The 22,967-nt window shown below is 34.5% G+C and overlaps 1 protein-coding gene across 1 annotated transcript in view; it reads left to right on the forward strand.

Moving 5' to 3' along the window:
* The window catches only part of LOC133177412 (dynein axonemal heavy chain 3-like), a 35,963-nt gene extending 13,575 nt beyond the window's left edge, over window positions 1–22,388 (forward strand). The window contains exons 33-73 of the mRNA XM_061312454.1: window positions 186–408; window positions 538–668; window positions 784–1,200; window positions 1,363–1,524; window positions 1,805–1,930; window positions 2,255–2,412; window positions 2,711–2,791; window positions 3,042–3,225; window positions 3,558–3,743; window positions 4,125–4,351; window positions 4,626–4,832; window positions 5,074–5,201; window positions 5,529–5,653; window positions 6,051–6,236; window positions 6,748–6,759; window positions 8,199–8,366; window positions 8,534–8,667; window positions 8,896–9,349; window positions 9,513–9,724; window positions 9,812–10,019; window positions 10,260–10,520; window positions 10,767–10,968; window positions 11,214–11,521; window positions 11,810–11,995; window positions 12,137–12,379; window positions 12,663–12,823; window positions 14,579–14,602; window positions 15,418–15,575; window positions 15,980–16,347; window positions 16,445–16,561; window positions 16,667–16,757; window positions 16,999–17,105; window positions 17,227–17,370; window positions 18,733–18,896; window positions 19,209–19,362; window positions 19,586–19,714; window positions 19,934–20,199; window positions 20,362–20,450; window positions 20,562–20,683; window positions 21,161–21,250; window positions 21,541–22,388. Of these exons, the coding sequence (XP_061168438.1) occupies window positions 186–408; window positions 538–668; window positions 784–1,200; window positions 1,363–1,524; window positions 1,805–1,930; window positions 2,255–2,412; window positions 2,711–2,791; window positions 3,042–3,225; window positions 3,558–3,743; window positions 4,125–4,351; window positions 4,626–4,832; window positions 5,074–5,201; window positions 5,529–5,653; window positions 6,051–6,236; window positions 6,748–6,759; window positions 8,199–8,366; window positions 8,534–8,667; window positions 8,896–9,349; window positions 9,513–9,724; window positions 9,812–10,019; window positions 10,260–10,520; window positions 10,767–10,968; window positions 11,214–11,521; window positions 11,810–11,995; window positions 12,137–12,379; window positions 12,663–12,823; window positions 14,579–14,602; window positions 15,418–15,575; window positions 15,980–16,347; window positions 16,445–16,561; window positions 16,667–16,757; window positions 16,999–17,105; window positions 17,227–17,370; window positions 18,733–18,896; window positions 19,209–19,362; window positions 19,586–19,714; window positions 19,934–20,199; window positions 20,362–20,450; window positions 20,562–20,683; window positions 21,161–21,250; window positions 21,541–21,747 (7,320 nt within the window). The 3' untranslated portion in view covers window positions 21,748–22,388. The remainder of the gene's footprint in view (window positions 1–185; window positions 409–537; window positions 669–783; window positions 1,201–1,362; window positions 1,525–1,804; window positions 1,931–2,254; window positions 2,413–2,710; window positions 2,792–3,041; window positions 3,226–3,557; window positions 3,744–4,124; window positions 4,352–4,625; window positions 4,833–5,073; window positions 5,202–5,528; window positions 5,654–6,050; window positions 6,237–6,747; window positions 6,760–8,198; window positions 8,367–8,533; window positions 8,668–8,895; window positions 9,350–9,512; window positions 9,725–9,811; window positions 10,020–10,259; window positions 10,521–10,766; window positions 10,969–11,213; window positions 11,522–11,809; window positions 11,996–12,136; window positions 12,380–12,662; window positions 12,824–14,578; window positions 14,603–15,417; window positions 15,576–15,979; window positions 16,348–16,444; window positions 16,562–16,666; window positions 16,758–16,998; window positions 17,106–17,226; window positions 17,371–18,732; window positions 18,897–19,208; window positions 19,363–19,585; window positions 19,715–19,933; window positions 20,200–20,361; window positions 20,451–20,561; window positions 20,684–21,160; window positions 21,251–21,540) is intronic.
* The last annotated feature ends 579 nt before the right edge of the window (window positions 22,389–22,967 follow it).

Here is a 22,967-nt window from a genome sequence, read left to right on the forward strand (position 1 = left end):
GATACCTCATTGATGAAAATAAGTCATTGCAGATAGATTTCAGGCTGATAAATTGTTAAATAAAAATTGTCAAGAATAATAGTTGGTTTATAGTATTTTGTTCTCAAGTTTTTTGAAGATACAATAATTCAAAAGTTTTTATTGTTAAACAAAAACAATCTTTAATATCTTTTCTCTTTCATTAGGTATATGAGATGATTTTGGTACGTCATGGTCTTATGATTGTTGGAGAGCCCTTGGGAGGAAAAACAAAGGGCTACCAGGTCCTTGCTGAGGCCCTTGGGGATCTTCAGACCTCAGGACTCTATGAGGAATTCAAAACTGTGTACCGCATCATCAACCCCAAAGCCATCACTATGGGACAGCTTTATGGATGCTTTGATCCAGTTTCGCATGAATGGACAGATGGTTAGTTTTCTGTGCTAAAGTATTTTGGATGTCCCTTTGTAATTTACTACTTCAACAGGGCTTAATTATATGAGCAATAACTTGAAAGTGAGGTCAGGGGGTGTTAACTTACTGTATTTTAATTGACAGGTGTTTTGGCCAACACTTTCCGAGAGTATGCCAGCAATCCTAACACAGACAGAAAGTGGATTCTCTTTGATGGCCCTGTGGATGCTGTATGGATTGAGAACATGAACACAGTACTGGATGACAACAAAAAGGTAGCTAAAATAAATTTGGCAATTTTAACATGTCCACAGTAATAATTTTATGACTAAAGGTTTAATTTACTTATATGAACAAAATTTTTTTTTAAAAATTACCTTATTTTTTTAGCTCTGTCTTATGAGTGGAGAGATCATCCAAATGAGCAACAAGATGAACTTGATCTTTGAGCCGGCCGACTTGGAGCAGGCCTCCCCCGCAACGGTCAGTCGCTGTGGTATGATTTATCTGGAGCCCCACCAGATGGGATGGAGGCCCTTCAAAGAGTCTTACATGCAATACGAGCTCCCCGAGCAGCTCTCACAGGAGAACAGAGACATGGTCAATGATCTCTTTGAATGGTTGATTGATCCCTGCTTGGACTTTATCAGACATCACTGTAAGACATTTGTGAATGCCTCTGAGATGCACCTTGTTCAGTCACTGATGAGACTGTACACTTGTCTCCAGGATGAAATTCGGGCCACACTTGAGCATGTCCCAGCAGAGGGAGATGAACCTAATCCAAATGCTCTGTCAAACCAACAGGTACTCAAATAGCAATACAACATTTCTAGGTGCAAATATCTTTCTATCTTGTAGGATGTTGATAAAAATTTGCCCATTTTAGCAGTCACATTTCCAAACAGTAACAAACTCTTCCTTGAACGGAATTTTCAAAAATGACATAAGATTTCATCCTGCTTTCAGATTACCCTATGGATGCAAGGAATGTTCTTATTCTCCCTTATCTGGACAGTGGGAGGAACCATGGATGGGGATTCTCGTAAAAAGTTTGACTCCTACTTCAGGAACATTGTCAGTGGCACAGACCCTGATCATCCTAAACCCAAGAGCTGTAAAATCTCTAAGGTATGAAAGTTTTTTTTCCCTGGAAGCTCATACAGTAAAAGGAGGTTACATTTAAACATAATAAAACTGTACTGATGTCTTGGTGACTGCCAGGTGTTTTATTATGTAATTTATTCTGTAATGCACCATTTTTGTTTTTTTTCTTCTTTTGATGCTCCTATGATGTTATCTTCAATTTTCTTTTGGTACAGTCAAAAGACTACTGGTGTAATTCTTCTATAAATAGCAAGGAAAACCTGAAAAATGCTATAGTGTCATTTTATGATTTCTTGGTTTACAGAGTAATATGATTCCTGAGAGAGCCACCGTTTTTGACTTCTGCTTTGAGAAGAAAGCTAGTGGCAACTGGTGTGATTGGATGGACACAATTGATAAGTCCACACTGGCCATTTCTCCTACAGCCAAGGTTAGTTTTGACAGGGGATGCTTATTCCTCCATAGCACTTGATCCTACTTCTTGGACTTTGGCTTGCTTCTCCATATTTCAGTAGGGTAACTGAAAGTTGATAAAGGGCTGTTCAAGAATTTTATTTGCATGAACATGATGCTTCAAAAATATTTAAAGGGGGGGGGGGGGAAAGAAGGGGGATGGAAGTACATGCATAAACATCAAATTGAAAAATATCCACCTACAGTATATGAACACAGCTATCAATAAATTGAGCATACCTTACATTGATAAAACAAATTTTTTTTATGTTTATTTATTTTATGTACCCATACATTTCAGGTCAGTGAGCTAATTATCCAGACAGCTGAAACTGCTCGCCAGGTCTACTTCTTACAAACTTACCTAACACATGAACAGCCGATGTTGTTTGTGGGCCCCACTGGTACTGGAAAGTCTGCCATTACCAACAACTACCTACTGACACTTCCTAAGGATGTGTAAGTATTGATTAAAAGGCAAATTTTTTTATCATAAAAAAAAATTGAGAGAAATTAAGCCTTTTTTTTTTTTAAATTTGGCACTTGCAGTAAAGGTAACCTTTTAGTAGGAAATTGGGTTTTTGCAAATTCACCATGGGGCAAATCCTTCTGAATGAAAATTATAAGATGGGAGCTGGAAAATTTGTCTGAATGTTATAGATAGATATTGATGGTACATGTCAAAAAAATATGCACATAAGATTTCATTCATAAATATTAAAAACAGCATTTGTACCAGTTTATATTTCTTTTGTAGATATATTCCTAACTGCATCAATTTCTCGGCCCGAACCTCAGCCAACCAGACACAAGGCATCATCATGTCCAAGTTAGACAGGTAATGTACAGGTCGTTTTTCAAGGGAATTAACTTGAAATATGCTAAAAGAAATTATTAATTGAGCAATTAAGTGATAACATTTTAAATAATGCCATACTTATTTGTTTTCCTTTGTTTTCCTTTGCATTTCATCTTGATTGCTTTCTCAGATTCAACTGTGTCTTTTTATGGTGAATTCCTAATTATACTCCATAACATTTTGAAATTTAATCCAAATAATGACATAAAAACTTGATAATCTTGATCAGGAGGAGAAAGGGGGTGTATGGCCCTCCCATGGGGAAGAAGTCTGTGGTGTTTGTGGATGATCTGAACATGCCTGCTAAAGAGAAGTATGGTGCCCAGCCCCCTATAGAATTGCTGAGGCAGTGGTTAGACCACACCCATTGGTATGATCCCAAGGACACTACCAAACTCTTCCTTACTGATGTGGTAAGTGTTGTATGGAAAGGGGTGTTGTTTAAATGGAAAGAAGACACTTTATATGTGTAGAGTGGAATTGATAGTTTTGCAAAAGCAGAAAATACTCAATTTAGTATATTTGATTCACCAAGAATTTGATATTTCAATTCAGTATTAAAAATTTTTTGTGGCTGAAATTCTATCTTGTGATTTTCAATTTTTATCCATTGATTCCAGGGAATGTACATTGATAAGAAAATATTTAAAAAAAACAACATTTTTTTTAAATACACTGTATATAAAAATGAATTTTCCACGGTTTGAATTGAAATTTTTACAGAGACAAATTTGTACATTTTCAGCTGTTTGTATCAGCTATGGGACCCCCTGGAGGAGGGAGAAATGACATCACAAGTCGTTTCACTCGTCACCTCAATATGGTCTCCATTGATGAATTTGATGATGCTACCCTGACTAGAATCTTCACCAACATTACTGACTGGCACTTTGGAAAGGGATTTGAAGGCTCTTTTGTCAGAAATGGAAAGGTAAACTGCACATAGTATTGATTTTTTTTTTCCTTGAAAATGTTCATGAATTATGAAATACATGTATATAAATAAAAGAATTCCAACTAAAAGATAAACTTATTAAAATCTTGATATAACTGTGAGTGAAGGTTGGAAGATTTGAGCCCCATTGAAATTCCGTTTTGTCAGTATGAAGGCTGTTAGTTTGGTCTCTGACTTATTGGCCCAAACTTCTTGACACTTTAGCCCTCTGATTTATTTTGTTTAGCCAAAAACAGTGCAGCCAAAAATATTTAATGTACTTTGGCTGAAGTGTCATGGGACCAAACTAGTGTGAGTATACATGACATGAGAAAAATGATTGCTTTATCAACAGAGAAACATTTATTTTGTTTGCAGTTACTTGTGGCAGCCACTATGGCAGTTTATAAAGATGCCGTGGCAAGCTTCTTGCCAACTCCCACAAAGAGTCACTATGTGTTTAACTTGAGAGACTTTGCTCGTGTGATTCGTGGAGTTTTGTTGGTGCCTCATGAAAAGATGTCCGAGATAGATAAATTACACAGACTTTGGGTTCACGAGGTTTACAGGGTATTCTATGATCGTCTCATTGACAAACAAGATAGGTTAGTCACATCACTTTTTTAAACTTTATACATTCTCTCTTTATATAAAGATACCATTTGCTACCATAATTTTAATAATTATACATTGTACCTAAAGAGAATGTGTATTGCCATGACTTTTTATTTTTCCAAAAAAGCAATAAACAACAATGATTTTATAAATGTGATAAGAGATTTTGGCTAGAGAAAAGGTATTTTGATCATTGATACAGAACTGAACTCTGTATATTTTTTTTCAATTGATTCAATCATTATTTTAATTATTTTATTTCAGGGACACATTCTTCCAGATAGTGAAGGAGCAGTGTTCTAACCATTTTAAGGCCAACATAGATAAGATATTGGGTCACTTGTCTAAGAGTGGCTCGGTGGTTGATGATAATGTCCGTAGTTTATTTTTCGGTGATTACATGACAGCAGAAGGAGCCAAGGTTTATGATGAAATCACAGATTTTAAAGAACTCTCAACTGCAATGGAGAAGTAATCCTAATTTAAATTTTTTTTTACACCCTTCTCAATTCAAAAATGATTTTTTTTTAAAATTTGTTTTGAATGCTGCATTGTGACAAAGTGTTGTCATTATTTATTTGTTGTAAGATCAGAAAATGAGCTTGTTACCCAAGCATGAATTGTGTACAGTATTTATTATCGTTTTCATAAAGGTCACTTTGTATGTTTCACTGTAAATTTCACTGACACGCCCCTTTCATGTTTTGCACAGTTATTTGGATGAGTACAATTTGGTCAGTAAAGCTCCCATGAAACTTGTAATGTTCAAGTTTGCCATTGAACATATTTCTCGAGTCAGTCGTGTTTTACTGCAAGACAATGGACATTGTTTACTTGTTGGTAAGTGCCCTGTATGTGTTAGGTAAAAAAGTCATACATGTGTTTGAATTGTGGTGATTTCCAAAAGAGATTTTGTTGAAGCATTCAACTATAAATGTTGTAAAAATGCAATGGACAATGTTGTTTCATCAAATTGTAGGAATTTCTCAATTATTTTCAAAAATGTGAATTATTACTTTTAAAACATTCTGGAGTTTGATTTGTGATACACATATAGAATAATGAACATTATATAATGCAAATTTTTTAATTTTGTTGAATTGATTAAAATTAAGATGACTAACCAATCATAATTATCAATTGATTTATATGACCTTTGAACTCCAGGTATTGGAGGAAGTGGTAGACAGAGTGCTGCCAAGTTAGCGACATTTATGGCTGATTATGATCTGTTCCAAATTGAAATTACTAAAAATTATACTACAAATGAATGGAGGGAAGATTTGAAAAGGGTAAGCTTTTATTATACTTATGAATTACTTGTAAAACCATACATCAAAATTTACAAGGTCACTTAAGACATTAATGTAACTTTTGATTCTTGTGAATATGAAAATAAAGTTCAAAAGGCTAGAAAATCATGGTGTTTTTGGATCTGTACCAAATGAACATACTGTTTACAGGGTAGTTTTTGCCCGTGTTATTTTTCACGTGAACAATTTTGCTGGGATTTAAATTCACTTAGACAAGCTGTGTTTAAAGGGATATAACTCTGTTGAATTTTGCCCTGAACTGATGACAAGGGTAAAAAGGGAAAAAAGTAAACCAAAGGCAAAAATTTCCCTGTATACATTTAAAAAAAAAAAAAAAGAAAAGATTATTAAAAATTCACAACCATTTAAATTTCAGCTTCTGATGAAGGCAGGAAGTGAAGGCAAGCCTATCGTATTCCTGTTTGCTGACACACAGATAAAATCCGAGTCCTTCATGGAGGACATAAGTATGATTCTGAACACGGGAGATGTCCCAAATCTGTTCGCTGCTGATGAAAAGGCAGACCTTATTGAGAAAATGCAGGCTATTGCACGTAATGAGGTATGTTAAACATTATACATTATTATTTTGTTTGATGTTTAAGTGTTTTGCAGTTGAGTATTTGAAAGTGTTCTGGCAGAATGTTTTTAAACTAACAGTGTGCCATGTTTGGTGAATTAGTTTTGAAGTAGAAAAGAAAAAAAAAATCAGTCATATTTGTTGAATTTGAATTTAAGAAAAAATATCTGAAATGTGGATGTACATGTACTTTTTGAGTCACAAAAAAACTGGCAAATAATGGAAATGCTTATGCATGTACAATTGTTGTGTATTTGTTTAAATGACTCCAAAATATTTTTATGAAATTTTTACCTAATCAGAGGATTTCTCGTGATTTATGTCTCAATGGTCAATTACTAATTCAGTTTTCAGCTACTGTATTTGTATCTATGAATTGAGTTGCTGTTGTATACAGTTGTATGTAAATTAATTAACATTTGTATGATTTTGTAGTTTTATGTCGGTGTTTAATGAATTGCTTCACTTTGAATGTCTTGCTTTTGTTAAACAGGAAAAGATAACGGTAAGGTTACCATAGTAACCTAAATAGCACAATATATATTTTAGCTAGTACATTTTACATTTGTAATGGTTATACTCTGACTTCATAAACAATAGAACAGTTTACTGTAAAATATTTCTCATGCATAAACAATTATGTGCTCATAGACTGTAAACTTAATTCTGCCAAGACTGAACAAAGAAAGAGATTCATATAAGACCCATATTTGGCCATGTAAAAATTGTTTCACTGAATATATAAATAAATGGCCAAAATACAAACAGGACCCATGATGGCTTATAAGTAATAAAAGTGACATAATTGTTTGATAGTCTCTGGGTTATGATATCAAAACTTTCTCTGCATAATGATGTCATAAATTGTACCAATTCTTGTCCCTAATTCATGTAAATTTCCATGTAAATAGCCAATACTTTTAACATACTATTCATACCCTCATCCAGTAATTTGATGTGAATATACTGTATTAATTGATAGAATTGTGACAGATAAATTTCTTAAGAAGAATATTTTGGTCCTTTTGATTAAATATTTTATTGAATGCTGAATAGATAACCTGACAAGACATTTGTAAAAAGGGTTATTACTCTTTTCCCCCTCAATCCACCCCAAATAGCCCTTTTTCTGATGAAAGTCAAAGTATTTCTTTTTCAGGTTCCCACTGTCAAATTTTCACAAAACTCCACACACTACAATTTGCATACATGTATATTCTCACTTAAAACAAACTAAACCAAAAACACCATATCCTTGGTGGTCGAATTTCTTTACTCAAACATGCATGTTTAAATTTCAGGCTTTCAGCCTTTATATTATATCATTCCATATCTGATTTCTCTACTTCTACCATTTATTACCGGGTAATAAACTTTTACTTATGAATAAACAATTTTACTAAATTTTTATTTTGTATGGCTACTGGTGATCAGCTGTACATGTATTTTAATTTGTTAACCATTTTCTCTCTGTCATTAGAAAATTATAAATATTTGTTTATTTTAGGTGAAAATTTGATTTCTTAATTTTGTATATATTTGTTCTTGTACAAAAGTAAATAGCAGTAGAAGTTTGGTTTCACTTTTGTTGTAACTTAATTTTCTGATGTAGCAAGATATCTCAAATCTATGAAAGTCTAAAACCAAACTGCATTTTTTTTTTAATAAGTTTCTTGTATAAGGTAATCAAAAGGTGAAATTTTAATTCATTTTACATGTACTAACTAGCTGTTTGCAAAACCATATGCATGTCCAGCTTATTTGTTATAACAATACACACATGCTCAGGCTTATAATGATTTGCAACATGTACCAGTATATTTCATACTGCACTTTTAAGTTCTCCATTTTTTTTTTAATAAATAAGTTGTATCACTTTTTTCATGCTGTTCTTCTAACTCCAATCAGCAATTAACTGTCAGTGAATATTTTAAAATCCTACAGGGTAAGAAAATGGATGCCACACCTTTGACAATGTACAACTACTTTATTGATCGAGTGCGACAGAACCTCCATATTATTCTGGCAATGTCCCCCATTGGTGATGCCTTCAGAAACAGACTGCGTATGTTCCCCTCCCTCATCAATTGCTGTACCATTGATTGGTTCCAGGTAAGTCCTCATATTTTATCCCCGTATCTTAAGTGGAGGAAATATGTGTAATGTTGGAATGATTGTATGCAACAGCCTCAGGCAAACAGTTTGGTTCTTGGGTCCGACAAAACACTTTGCCCTCAAACCCATTCAATAAATGTATAATGTTCTCCTGTCCTCTGTAGAGTTGGCCCTCAGATGCTTTGGAAATGGTGGCTAATAAATTCTTGGAGGAAGTGGAACTAGAGGACAATATACGTAAGGAGAGTGTGTCCATGTGTAAACATTTCCACGAGAGTGTTCAGGAACTTTCCATAGGGTATGTGCTTATTTCTGTGAAGGTCTCAAAACTTCTGCAGAAACTGTTATTTTTACATAATCTGGCTAAAAATTCTTGGGAAAATACATTTTCTTTTTTATTTTAATGATTTATTATCAACATCAATTTCTGTTCCTGAGTCTAATTTACATATGAATGTATTTTGAAGGTGATTGAAATTGGGACCCCCTCAAAAAATTCAGTTAAATGACCTTTCCTTTTTTTCAGATTCTTTGAAATGTTAAGGAGACACAATTATGTTACTCCAACATCATATCTAGAGCTTATCATGACATTTAAGTCCCTGTTGGGTGTTAAACGTGACGAAATCCAAACCCTCAGGAACAGGTACCTGACTGGTTTGGAGAAGCTGGAGTTTGCAGCTTCTCAGGTGTCAATAATGCAGGAAGAACTGCAAGCCCTGCAGCCAGAACTAATCAAGACATCCGCAGAAACAGAGAAACTAATGATAAAAATAGAACAGGATACGGTGGAGGTAGAAGCCAAGAAGGAAGTGGTGGCGGCTGATGAGGCGGTGGCGAATGAAGCTGCCGCAGCTGCCCAGGCCATCAAGGATGATTGTGAGAGTGAGCTGGCTGAAGCCATTCCAGCACTGGAAGCAGCCATTCAGGCTTTGAACACACTGAAGCCTGCTGACATCACACTGGTCAAATCTATGAAGGTAAATCTTTTCTTACCTATTCACTGCTGTAGTCTTACAAAGTATTTTCTTCTGAAGCTTTTATTTTCTGCTAGTAGGATTTTGAAATGGACAATGCACTTATCAGTAGATGCTTTTTTTTTAAACATTTGACTCTTGGTAATTAAAAATTGTTCTATTCTAGAATCCCCCAGCCCCTGTGAAGCTTGTGATGGAATCTATTTGTGTCATGCTGGGTATCAAGTCGGAGAGGAAACCTGATGGCACGGGAAAAATGATTGAGGACTACTGGGGACCATCTCAGAAGTTGCTTGGTGACCTGAAGTTCCTTGATCGACTCAAAGGTTATGACAAAGACAACATACCTGTACCCATCATCAAAAAGATCCGAGAGAAGTAAGTGTATTTTTTCCACCCAAAATTGTGGATTTTTAAAATTTTTATCATATGTAACAAAAATAAAAATGCAATTTTATCTTTCAGATACATCACTAATCCTGATTTTGACCCAGTTCTGATTAAGAATGCCTCCACTGCATGTGAAGGTTTGTGTAAGTGGGTCAAGGCTATGGACATTTATGACAAAGTTGCCAAGGTGGTGGCTCCAAAGAAGATCAAGCTGGCAGAAGCTGAGGGAGAACTAGCTGTTCAAATGCAGAAACTGGACGAGAAAAGAGCTCAACTGAAGGAGGTATGATGTATTTCATACAATGTGTTACCTTGCTTGGATATCTTTCAGCTTAATTTATTGTAGGTACTCAGTAGATTAATATTATCCAGTGAGTTTTTAATCTTTTCATAATCTTCTTTACTGAATCCATTTTGCAATGATATATAATGCCTAAAAAACTTTAAAGCAAGTCATTCATTATTATACACAAAGTTGCAATAGTCATTATTTTCATCTTTGGCAACTATGTACCATTAATAGGTCACAGACAAGCTACAGGCTCTTAATGATGAGTTTGAAGCAATGACTCAGAAAAAGAAGGAGTTGGAGACCAATATTGATATCTGTGAGAAGAAATTAGATCGTGCCGAGAAGCTGATTGGTGGACTAGGAGGTGAGAAGGACAGATGGACAGAGGCTGCCCGTCTTTTGGGAGAGAGATTCACTAACATCACAGGGGATGTGCTGCTGTCGTCTGCAACTGTTGCTTACCTAGGAGCTTTCACCATCGACTTCAGACAGGTGTGTATATAGCGGCAAATTTGGAAAAAAGCACACACAAAAACACAAAATGATTAAAAGTTTTTAAAAAGTTGTTCATTATAAATTTTTCTCTGATGATTCACAAAGGAAAAGCAATGCTAAAATTTTACTTTGACCAATGCATGGGCACATATGTATATGTGGCAAGATGGATTACAGTCCACCGTAAAGAATATTATAGGTCTTCAAGTGACTGTGTGTCTGATACCATACTTTTGATTCCAGGACATTGTCAGAGATTGGCACAAACTGAGCATCAAGAAAGAAATCCCATGCTCTGAGAACTTCTCCCTCAATGGAACACTTGGAGAACCAGTCAAGATCCGAGCCTGGAACATTGCTGGTCTGCCTGTAGATGCCTTCAGTGTGGACAATGGTATCATTGTCAATAGCTCCAGAAGATGGCCTCTCATGATTGATCCACAGGGTATGAACACTATACATATAATTATACTGCTACTAATACTGCTTGATACTACATCCTGATATTTATAATTAGACTGTTGAATTCTGCTATTGTCATACATACATGTTCCTATGGAGTAGTTTAGTAACATATTCACAGGATTAAAGTCTATAGACCAATGTGCATTTGTTTAGTTATTATGTAAAGAGCAAAAGAAGAGATCAAAATGTGAAAGAATTGAATTTTTGTTTTTTGAATATTATTAGGTCAGGCTAACAAATGGGTGAAAAACATGGAGCGTAATAACAAGCTAGGAATCATCAAGCTCTCCGATGCCAACTATCTCCGTACTATGGAGAACTCCATTCAGTTCGGTACGCCAGTCCTGCTAGAGAATGTCGGAGAGGAACTTGATCCCATTCTGGATCCAATCCTCCAGAAGTTGACTTTCAGACAACAGGGTGTGGACTATATCAGGCTAGGTGACAATGTGATAGAGTACTCCAAGGATTTCAAACTGTATATCACTACCAGCTACAGGAATCCCCATTACCTGCCAGAAATCTCTGTCAAGGTGAGATATTTCTGAAGATGAAGTCCATGCATGACAATTTCTGTTCTTTCATAGAAATCATTCTGCTGGAAGGATTAAAGGTGGTGTTTAAAAATCTCAGTGGATACATTACTTTTTAATACCATTAGCATTGCTTTACAGTATCAGTACTAATTTTTAAGACACAATAAAAAAGTAGGCTGCAGTTTGATTACACCTCTTTTCTGTAAAAATCATAATTAAAAAAAAATGAAACAAAAGTTATTTTGAATACATTCACTAAATAGCCTTTCCATGTATTTTTGACAGGTGTGCTTGGTGAACTTCATGATCACCCCACAAGGTTTAGAGGACCAGCTCCTGGGTATTGTAGCTGCTAAAGAGAAACCAGAACTTGAAGAAAAGAAAAATCAACTGATTTTGGAAAGTGCTGAGAATCAGAAGAAACTCAAGGAAATTGAGGACAAAATTCTAGAAGTCCTGTCCAGTTCAGAGGTAAATTTTCAGAAACTTTGATGCAGCAAATGAAAAAGTAATTGTTTTTTTTTTTTAATTTTAAAACTTTTTGCATCAGAGTTGTAAAGTAAGAGGAAAGTGCTTAACCTTGATAATGAATTTAAATATCACTTATTTTAGGGGAATATTCTGGAAGATGAAACAGCCATTAAAATCCTGTCCTCTTCTAAAATCCTGTCAGAGGAGATTTCTGCCAAGCAGGACATTGCTCTACAGACAGAGAAGGAAATTGATGAGACGAGGAATGGCTATAAACCAGTGGCTATCCATTCCTCCATTCTCTTCTTCTGCATCTCTGACCTGGCCAACATTGAGCCCATGTACCAGTATTCCTTAACATGGTTCATCAACCTGTATTTACAGGTAAGTCACATGATCTCAACTTGTGTTTATATGAATGTCCCATGATCTCACTTGTATTTACATGAATGTCACATGATCTCAACCTCATCTTACAATAAGTCACATCATAAAGAGCAAGGTGCACCGTCTCACAGTTTTTATAGTGATGCTGTGTTACAATGGATCTGCTGCTTGCTTAGACACGAATTCAGCTAGATTACAGTGGATTTGAATCCTCTACTCAGCAAGAACTTAATTCATAAAAGACAGCCATTTTTGAATTTTTTTTCTCCTTTACTTTCAGTCCATTCAAAACAGTGCTCCCTCGGATGACTTGGAGGAAAGAATCTTCAACTTAAACGATGACTTCACCAACAGTATCTACAGAAATGTGTGTCGCTCACTGTTTGAGAAGGACAAGCTTCTCTTCTCCTTTGTCCTGTGTATTGGCATCCTCAAGGGACAGTAAGTATTTGTACTAAGATTTTGGGCAATTACTGATTATGGCTTGTACCCTTCCACAACTTAATTGCCCTCCTCCTCAAGTATTCTAACATGTTTATTTGCATATTATAAATGAAAATTTTAAGTATGTAAATTGTTCTGTTAAAACTATAAAACAGAAGATTTGAATATTATTGCATTGCATATTGGATATCTATGCCTCCTTTAAATATATGCTGATCTTTAGCTTATTGCTATGCAAATTTTACCGTGAATTAATTTTCAATACAAATGTTATTCAAGCTTTCATATCTCCAAATACAAAATGCAATTTTATTTTGCATAATATTGATATATTCCTTGCTATCAATATACCCCTTACAACAAAGTTGAATAAATTAGACTGGAATCGCTGTTTTGCCGTCTGTCTGTATGACTGTAAACCAAACCAAAACTAATCACAATGCATTTTTGAATGCTTAATATTGGATGCTGTATCTGACCTATATTAGATGCTATGTGTGACCTACTTTTTAGACTTCAATGACTATGAAAAAAGGCAGCAGCAAACTCATCTCCAGCTTTTCATCTTGAAAAACCTTTAATAATTTGGTTGATCTACAATGTTTTAATGTTTTTGTTTATTCAGTAAAATGAAAATTTAATATACATGTACTGTGTTTTGATTGTGTCCTTGTGGGGGTTTTAGTCACATTAGGACAACTCCACAACTCCAGTTATAGATATTTATACACTTATAAAATACCATCTTGTCCTGCATTGCTTGTGTGTATGTGTAGAGTAGAATCAAATATACAGTATTAACAACCAATTTTTGAATTATTGCGTCATTAGATATCTCAAGGATCCACGGTAAGTTTGAGTAGATGTCAGGTGTAGAACTATGTAACCAGAGCTCATGATCAGTGGTAATGACAGTAGGTTTTTACTCATATAACATACAGACAGTGGGTTCAAACAAATTCTCAAACATTAGGTTTATGCCATGCAGATGCCTGAGAGCAGCTATAAGGCAGAGTTTAGAACTATAGGTGTGAAATATCGAAGGATACATCAGTATCATCAAGAATTGTGATGTACACAGCTTACTTGTCAATTGACTCGATTCATGATACACGAATCATACATTTTCCATTTGAGATAGCTTGTAGTGTTCAGATTATAATCTGCCATTTCAGTTGACATATGCTAAAGCTTATATGCTTGCATTAATTGACAAATGCTTCCCAAGAGCTAACTTTAAGAGTAAAAAAAATTTTGATGGTATTGTATGCTATATATAAATACTTGGCATATTAGTTACAACAGCTTTGATTAAATTTTTAAACACATCCATTGTGACATTTACAAAAGATAAAATACATAGACCAGCATTACTCTAGAAATGCTTTTAAATGCAGCAAGAAAGGTGGTGGGGTTAGATGAGATATTAGAAAATATATTTCTTGACGTTAATAGATGAGGGATAACTTGCTATGAAACTTTGGTTTAGTAGATAACTTATTCATCTTTCCCCCCAGCATGTTGTAGCAAAAGAAATACATATTCAGTGTATTTAGAATATATAATCTTTTTTATGATGACTGTTTCAATATGTCTAATTTATTTTAATTCAGTGTATTTTTAAGTTTTTATTTACTGAACAAAATTAGCAACATGTATCTATCTGTATATATCTGCATGTCTAACTTTTCTTTCTCTTTCTCTCTCTCTCTCTTTACTCATCTGTCTGTCTTTCTTTCCATCATGTGACAGAGTGTTCTTCCCATGTGGTTCACTGTAAGTCATTTTCACTCATAATGTTCAAATTTCTTATTTATAGTTTACTGTTAGTGTTAAGTTTAAAATTTAGTTGATCATGGACAGGAAATATGCATACATGTACAGTGTAACTTGTTTAATCCAGATGGTGTGTATTTCTAAATCTTGCCTAATACAAAGTAAACATTAAGTCCCTTTCAGTAAATTCAGTTGTTTAAAATGTTGTATAATCTGGGATGTTGTCTAATCTGGCCAATTTGTATGGAACCAGTGGTGTCTGGATTAGACAAGTTTTACTATACTTCATAATGATCTGTACTTCATAAATCAAGGATACTAGTGCAGTAAAACATACAAGCAAAGTGCCAGAGATGAACGATTTTGATTTATTAAAACATAATTCATTATATCCAATAAGTGTATAATGCACTTTTTAAAACTATAAGAAAAGAAAATCACTTCGCTGTAAGCATGAATTCATTTTAAGCATGCTTGTTGTATTCATGTTTTACTGTATTTTGAAATTTCACATCACAGAAATATCTATTCTGCACATTTGAAAAAAGAAAATGAAAGTTATAAATTGTATGTTTTATCCTTTATATGAAACAAGAAAATGCATGTTTCCTGTTCAAATCAAAAGCAATCGTTCATGTGTTACTCATTTCTCTTAAATTAGAATCTTTGAAACTGTATTTATGATTCCTTTCATATCTGCAGATATTTAGTCTTAAAAAGAGTATGGCATATATTAATTCATATTCTCATTAAAATCATTTCACTTCCATTTTGATCCCCTGAACACAGTGCTCACTGTTTGTCCTGATTTGTAGGCTTAGAGTAGATGAAGATGTATGGAGGTTCCTGCTGACAGGGGGTGTGGCTCTAGAAAATCCTCACCCTAACCCGGCACCAGAGTGGCTGACAGAGAAGTCATGGGGTGAAATTGTCAGGGCCTCAAATCTACCAAACCTCAAAGGACTATGGGAACGTAAGTTTTTTCTGCTGACTTTCAAGTTTGTTTTAGGCAGTGCTTGTATTGTGAAACGACATTGTAATGTGCATTCGATAGAATCATATTCACTTTAACTTATTTATTTATTTATTTGTTCTTTTTTTCCTTTTTTTGTTAAGATTTATGAGTATTTACTATTTTACCTATTAAAAAAAATCAGTTTTAAGGAAGTCACATGAACTTCAATTTTTGCCTCCTTATCACCAAAATTCTTTATATCCATATAAGGAACATAATGCAAAGTCTTTTACAGGATTCATAAAAGTTTCCTTGTAACCAAGATTTTCTTATAAGCAGGATCCTTATGAGCAAGTTTTACTGCAGTTGATTGCAGCCAAAGAATGATATTCAAGATATTTCTCCCTGTTGTTTGACTCTAGATGTCAGAGACAATGTCAGTGAATGGAAGAAGATGTATGATTCCCTGACCCCCCAGGATCACAAATATCCCTCGCCATACGATGTCCTGGTGGGTCTAGATAAAATGGTAGTCCTCAGGGTGTTCAGACCAGACAAGGTCATCCCAGCTGTTCAGGACTTCATTGTGGACAATTTGGGACAGTCCTACATTGAACCTCCGACCTTTGACCTGCCAGGGTCATTTGCTGATTCCAACTGCTGTGCACCACTGATTTTTGTCTTGTCACCTGGAGCTGATCCTATGGCTGCTCTGTTGAAGTTTGGTGAGGATCGGGGATTGTCTCGAGCAGAAAACACTATCCAGTCCATCTCTCTAGGTCAAGGACAGGTCAGTTTGAGGTTAAGAAAGGTCAATGATTTATGTTTTCTTAAAGTTCATAATGTATGTAGTTCTTATTGATTGATATTCTTTGCTTTGTATTTAGGGTCCTATTGCTGCCAAGATGATTGAAAAGGCCATTGTAGATGGTACATGGGTGGTACTACAGAACTGTCACTTGGCAACAAGCTGGATGCCCAAACTGGAGAAAATCTGTGAGGAGGTGAGTGATTTTGGATAAGATCTTTATTTTAACATCTGTTACTTTAAGATTAGGGATTCAGATATCATTGCCTGTTTGAATTTCATCAATTTGTTTTGTTCACAGGTTATTATTCCAGAGGCGACTCATGAGCGATTCCGACTGTGGTTAACAAGTTATCCAAGTGACCAGTTCCCAGTATCTATTCTCCAGAATGGTAAGGCCTAACATTTAGATTTTTATATTAAATTCCTACTCAATTCGGTTCAACGGTGTAAACTGAGAAATGTAACTGGTCTGAATTTAAAAGATCAATTCACTCAAAACTAGTTTAATTCATGTTACATTGTACCAGCAGAATTCAAATTGGAGCAAAATTTAGTTTTTTAGCAAATCAAATTTCTCACTATATGATTGATTTCATTTAATGTTACCTGTGATATTGTTTCTTCCTCTAGGTGTGAAAATGACCAATGAACCTCCCAAAGGGCTGAGGGCCAATTTGCTGAGATCCTACCTAAATGACCCAATTTCTGACCCATCTTTCTTTGATGGTTGTAACAAGGTATTCTAAGCTTACGTATTAGATTTTTTTTAATCACATACATGTATATATCTAATATAATTTTCTTATTTCTCTACTGCATATTTATATTTTATGCTAAAATGTTATTATCTCTTTGCAGCCTAAGAAATTCCACAAGATGTTATTTGGTCTCTGCTTTTTCCATGCCTTGGTACAGGAGAGAAGGAAATTTGGCCCCTTAGGATGGAACATTCCTTACGAATTCAACGAGTCTGATCTTCGTATCAGTTTACGTCAGATGTTGGTATGTAGTTAAGGACAGTTTTTAGATCTGAACTTTTTTCATACAGAGTTGTCTCTCTTGAGCTGTGGGCATGCAAGCAAGTTTATTGATCTATGACACATGGACACTTGTCTGAAAGGAGCCATAAATATATATGAGCTATGTCCACAGAAGAGCTGGCAGTAATGGTCTTGAACAGTGTCATAAATTTTCTGTCAAAACTTGTGAAGTAATCAAACCTTACAGGAAAAAAAAAATTTTGAATCATAGGTTAGAGGCATATAGCCAGTATTGTAAATTTACCGGGTATATAGTCAGTAATGTTAAGTTGCTTCAAAATAAAGCAGTAAAAAAAAAATGTTAAGTTATTGATTAGAAGTACATGTATATTTAATAGTAATGAGTAGTACAAAATTATGAATTAAGAGTTGTCAAAAGTATTGCCATATATGAAATGGTCACTAAAATTTATTAGTGATTATTAGGTATTTTGGTACATACAACGTAATGTACTTGAATACAAAATTACATTTATTTCCCTTCAGTCAGTTCATGCATTTAGCTTGTGGAATGAATTTATGAAATGTCAGATGAAAATAAATTTGATATTACAACCACTTATTAACAATTTGCAATTTAAATTTTTCACCAAATGACAAGTGCAGTCGGTACGGAAATTCAGTCTGTATTAATTGTTAAAACATGTGCCTTCAGGGGCTTAGGACAATGTTACTGTGTTAAGAATGGCTTGATAAAACCCTCAGGTGAATAATATTTCAACTGTACCTTAGGAGACGTGTTAACTTAAAGATAATGTTGGCAAGTCTGATGTCATTATACAACCAAGGACCCCTAGTTTAGTAGTGTTTAACAATTACTTAGTTTTTAAATTTTTCCTTTTTTTTTGCTGATTATTCATATTTTGCTGATAGTTAAAATCGAGCCTTATAAATAGAGAATAGAATTTAAAATGAAGTGATAGAATTTATGATGAATTAAGTTTATACAGTTTTCAATTATGGTAATGATTTTATACATGACATTCTGGCATTAGATTTTATTGTGAAGTTCATATCTGTCCACAAAACTTTCAGTAACTATAAAATATATTGTCATGGCAATTCAGATGGGGAATTTAGTTCAGTATCTGCTTATTTTCTCAAATTGATTTACTGTTATGACCAAGTTATTATTTATAGCTAGCTCAGTACACCCCACCCCCTTTCCCACCATAAATGAGGATTAGATACAAAGCTCAGAGGTCATATACAGTGCCTACGAAAACATGTGAAAGTTCAGCTTCTACAAATGTGCCATCCTTTCTATGAACTCTCTCTCTCTCTCTCTCTCTGTTTTATTAATATATTTCTTTTGTATCTGTAGATGTTCTTGAATGAGTATGATGAACTCCCCCTCCCGGCTCTGACCTACTTGACGGGAGAGTGTAACTATGGAGGCCGAGTGACGGATGACAAAGATCGCCGCCTCCTCATGTCTATCCTCTCCATCTTCTACACGGAACAAATCATCACCAACCCAGACTACAAGTAAATATTGTGTTTAAATACAAATCATCACTAACCCAGATGACAAGTAATATTTTGTGTTAAAAATAAAGGTCTTTTGTAATGAACAGAAGGGTCTCAAGAAGTACTAGTATTATTATATTCAGTTATATTTAAACTAGAAAAACAGTTTATAATAATTATACTGTCCTTGAGATACCACAAAATAAATAATTATAAAGTTTCTATCAGAGAATAGTGATTTTATCAAGAAATTTGAGAAATTGATTGTAAAGGATTAACCCACCCACCCATCCACCCCTTCCCAATGACTATTCTGTTTGTTTTTGTCAGATTCTCTCCCAGTGGTATTTACTATGCCCCAGAGGAAGGCCTCCACCAGAGCTATATTGATTACATCAGGACCCTCCCCCTTAACCCACTCCCAGAAGTGTTTGGTCTTCATGAGAATGCAGACATCACAAAGGACAACCAAGAAACACAGCTGGTAAGGTCATACTGTACAATCTGACATAATTAAGATGGTTATACTGTAAATCACATTTAAATCGGGTGAGATTCAATTGATTAAATTTGTGCTCATTATTTAAGATACTAATTAAAAAAAAAGGTCACATAAAATGTAAGTGATTAACAGTTTTGTTTTTTACAAAAGATATAAGAGTGGTATATTGTATGTCCTTATCATTGTACCTGATTTCCTGTTTCAGTTGTTCGATAACATTCTTTTGACCCTCCCTCGACAAGCCAACAAGGGAGGTAAATCAACAGCTGAAGTCATCCAGGACCTGGCTGCAGATATCCTAGGAAAATTACCAAAGGACTATGATATGGAATTTGTACGTATTGCTAAATGGATAAGATTTTAAATAATTATATCAAATATATCTTAAACCATTCAATTAAAAGCAATAAAATTTATGTGTTAACTCAGAATTAAATTTGTTTCTTAATTTTTTTTAGCTCATCCTGATGAATTGAGCTTTGTAGTCATTGATTACCTTAATGATTCAGAAACATGCAATATCACTTAATTTTATCTTTCTCTTTAACATCAGGTCATGAAAAAATACCCAGTGTTGTACAATGAGTCCATGAACACAGTATTGAGACAGGAACTTATTCGCTTCAACCGTCTGACATCCGTTGTTCGCCAGTCTCTCATTAACCTCCAGAAGGCCATCAAAGGTCTTGTGGTCATGTCGTCAGAGTTGGAGGAGGTGTTCCAGAGCATGCTTATAGGAAAAGTCCCATCTGTATGGGCGGCCAAGTCATACCCCTCTCTTAAACCTCTGGGAAGCTATATAAATGATCTCATAGCCAGGTAAGAAAAAATCAGTGTCAAATTGTCTTATATAACATTGATTTCCAGTGTTGATATTCATTGATTAGCAAAGGTGTGCATATGCTGCAAAGATGTCTGTTGCAAAAAATGCTTCATTATGCTGTACTTGAGAGCTTTACTTGATATCTTTGTCTTTTATAGATTGAAGTTCTTCAGCGATTGGATTGACCATGGTGCCCCACCCACTTTCTGGTTGTCTGGGTTCTATTTCACACAGTCCTTCTTGACAGGTTTCCAAATTTTTTTTTTTGGGGGGGGGGGGGGATCATTTTTTTTCATAAATGGTGTAGATTGCTCTTTAGGAAATCCATCATTATTACAAATTACTTCATCTGATACAGGTGTCTCCCAGAACTATGCCAGAAAGTATACCATTCCCATTGATACAGTTGGCTTTGAATTTGCAATATTGAAAGAAGAAAGACATATGGAGACCAAGCCAGAGGATGGTGCTTACGTATATGTAAGTAATGAAGCGAATACCTCAGATTGATAAATAACCAGCATACTGAATACTTCTGTAGGTAACTTATTTGTGGTGCTTTTCTGTGAGTCTTGTTTTTTTTTTGATGAAAACATTTAACTGTAGGAACAATGTAAGTGATGGAAGTTTCAGTGCAGGGTTAATTTATCCCCAACTCTGTTTAAATTAAAGACGCATAATAATTTTCCTTACATATTAGCTCTGAACTGTATACATGTACCATAGGGAAATGTGTAGACTTGTTGAATATATCCCTAAATGTGAGTTTTGTAATCAGCAGTATTGGTACATTGTATACAATGTTCAGTGATGGCCAAAAAAAAAATGTTCTGGCAAATTTTGTGTACTAGCACTTAATTACTCAAGAATATAAATCCATGAACTTGTAGCATGACATATACATTATTTAGCATTTGTTATTTTTTTTTTTTTAACTATGCCTTGTAATATTGACAGGGCTTGTTCCTGGAGGGAGCTCGATGGGACAGAGACACAATGCTGATTGGAGAATCCCTCCCCAAAATCCTCTTTGATCAAATGCCATGTGTATCCTTTTTAATAACCATTCTGTTCATGACATCCTGATAAATTCATGTTTAGAACAATATAGAAAATTCAATTACTTAAAATGATAAAAAATGATTCTTCCAAATATCACCTTGAAGGTAAAGCATGAAGAAAATTGATTATAGCTGTGTTTCCATTTTTATCTGTTTGATTCACATTTTGCTTCTTTCTAATACATGTACATGTAAACTGATCCATAATACCAGGCACCATTTATATGTAGGGTATAGCATCAATATGCAAATATCCACCCTTAACCCCATAATTAGATCTGGTTACAGCCTAACAGAATTGAGGACTTTGCTGAGAAGAAGACTTACCGCTGTCCAGTTTACAAGACCAGTGCTAGAAGAGGTGTTCTGTCCACCACCGGTCACTCCACAAACTTTGTGCTATTTATAGAACTCCCAACAGACAAATCTCAAAATCACTGGATCAACCGAGGCGTGGCCAGTCTCTGTCAACTGGATGACTGAGCAGCGATCCGTGACTGTTGTTATGGAAACACAGATTTTGTTTTATGAAGATGCATTCTCACAGAATTTGTTTTTGAAACATAGTCATTTCAAAAAATGTTAAATAATTCCATGTCGTATTTGTGCCAATCCATTACTACTTTGTTAGTTTTTAATTTATAACTGTAGGAGATCCTATATGACAGTGATAATAATGTATAAAACTATTATTTTATTTCCGTGGTATTATATATTACATAGTCCCTGCTGATTAAAATGAGATGTCTGCTGATCCGTCCATATTTTTGTTATTATTATTTATAATGTGTGTGCCTTTATTCCTTCAACTGTTGTTACTTAAAGGTATCAAATTTATTAACTGTGAATAAACCGTCCTTGAATTTGTAGTGTATATCCATGCCTTAATTGTAATTGATAAGGAACTTCTTTTACTGGCATTATAATTTCCCTAATATTGTTTATCAATTTGTAATTTCTCAGCTATTTTGTGCTGAAGTCTAACTGTGATATTCAAATAATTATATAATGTATACATGTTTATATGTTAACCGTTTTGTGATGTAGAAAACATTCTATGCCTGTATCAGATGTTATTTGTATCCTAAATTTTTTTTGTCACTTGATGTTTTAAATGATCAATTTTTCTGCTCTTTTCCTTCACTTATTCAATACAAACTAATTTGTGTAAAAAAAAATTTCATTTCTCATTACTGTTTTAAAAAAAAAACCTTGTGTGCCTTTAATTAATCATAAAATTGATACTTTGTTCAGCAGGTACGTGATTTTTGCAGTGATATGCAGTCTTCCCATTTGATATTTACAACTTCAGACTGCTGTAAACTATACATAAAACTGCTTCACCATTCTCATGTTGTTTGATACAGTTGGCTGTGAATAAAACTAAAAAAAAAATATAGAGACTTGTGAAATTATCATTTCTCTTTGATACAGCAATTAATTCAAAATCATTCTGGTCACCATTACATACATTCTTCAGGGGGATGTACAAGGTACATATTATAGTCCCCTACTGGAGGGAACTATAGGTTTCCTCTCCATTTTGTCTTCTTTTTTTCTCAGTCAGTCTGTCCCCCTTTATTTTCTGGACTTTTTGCTACACAAGATACTTGTATTGAGTTGATTTTTGGTTTATGAGTCCATCTTGATGAGTTACAGATCAAGTTTCTATTTCGTTCTGCTTCAATGATTTGAAGGAATTT

The sequence above is a fragment of the Saccostrea echinata genome, unplaced genomic scaffold, assembly GCF_033153115.1.
Source record: "Saccostrea echinata isolate AGI-Se365-2 ecotype Australia unplaced genomic scaffold, CSIRO_AGI_Sech_v1 ptg000132l, whole genome shotgun sequence".
Lineage (NCBI taxonomy): Eukaryota > Metazoa > Mollusca > Bivalvia > Ostreida > Ostreidae > Saccostrea > Saccostrea echinata.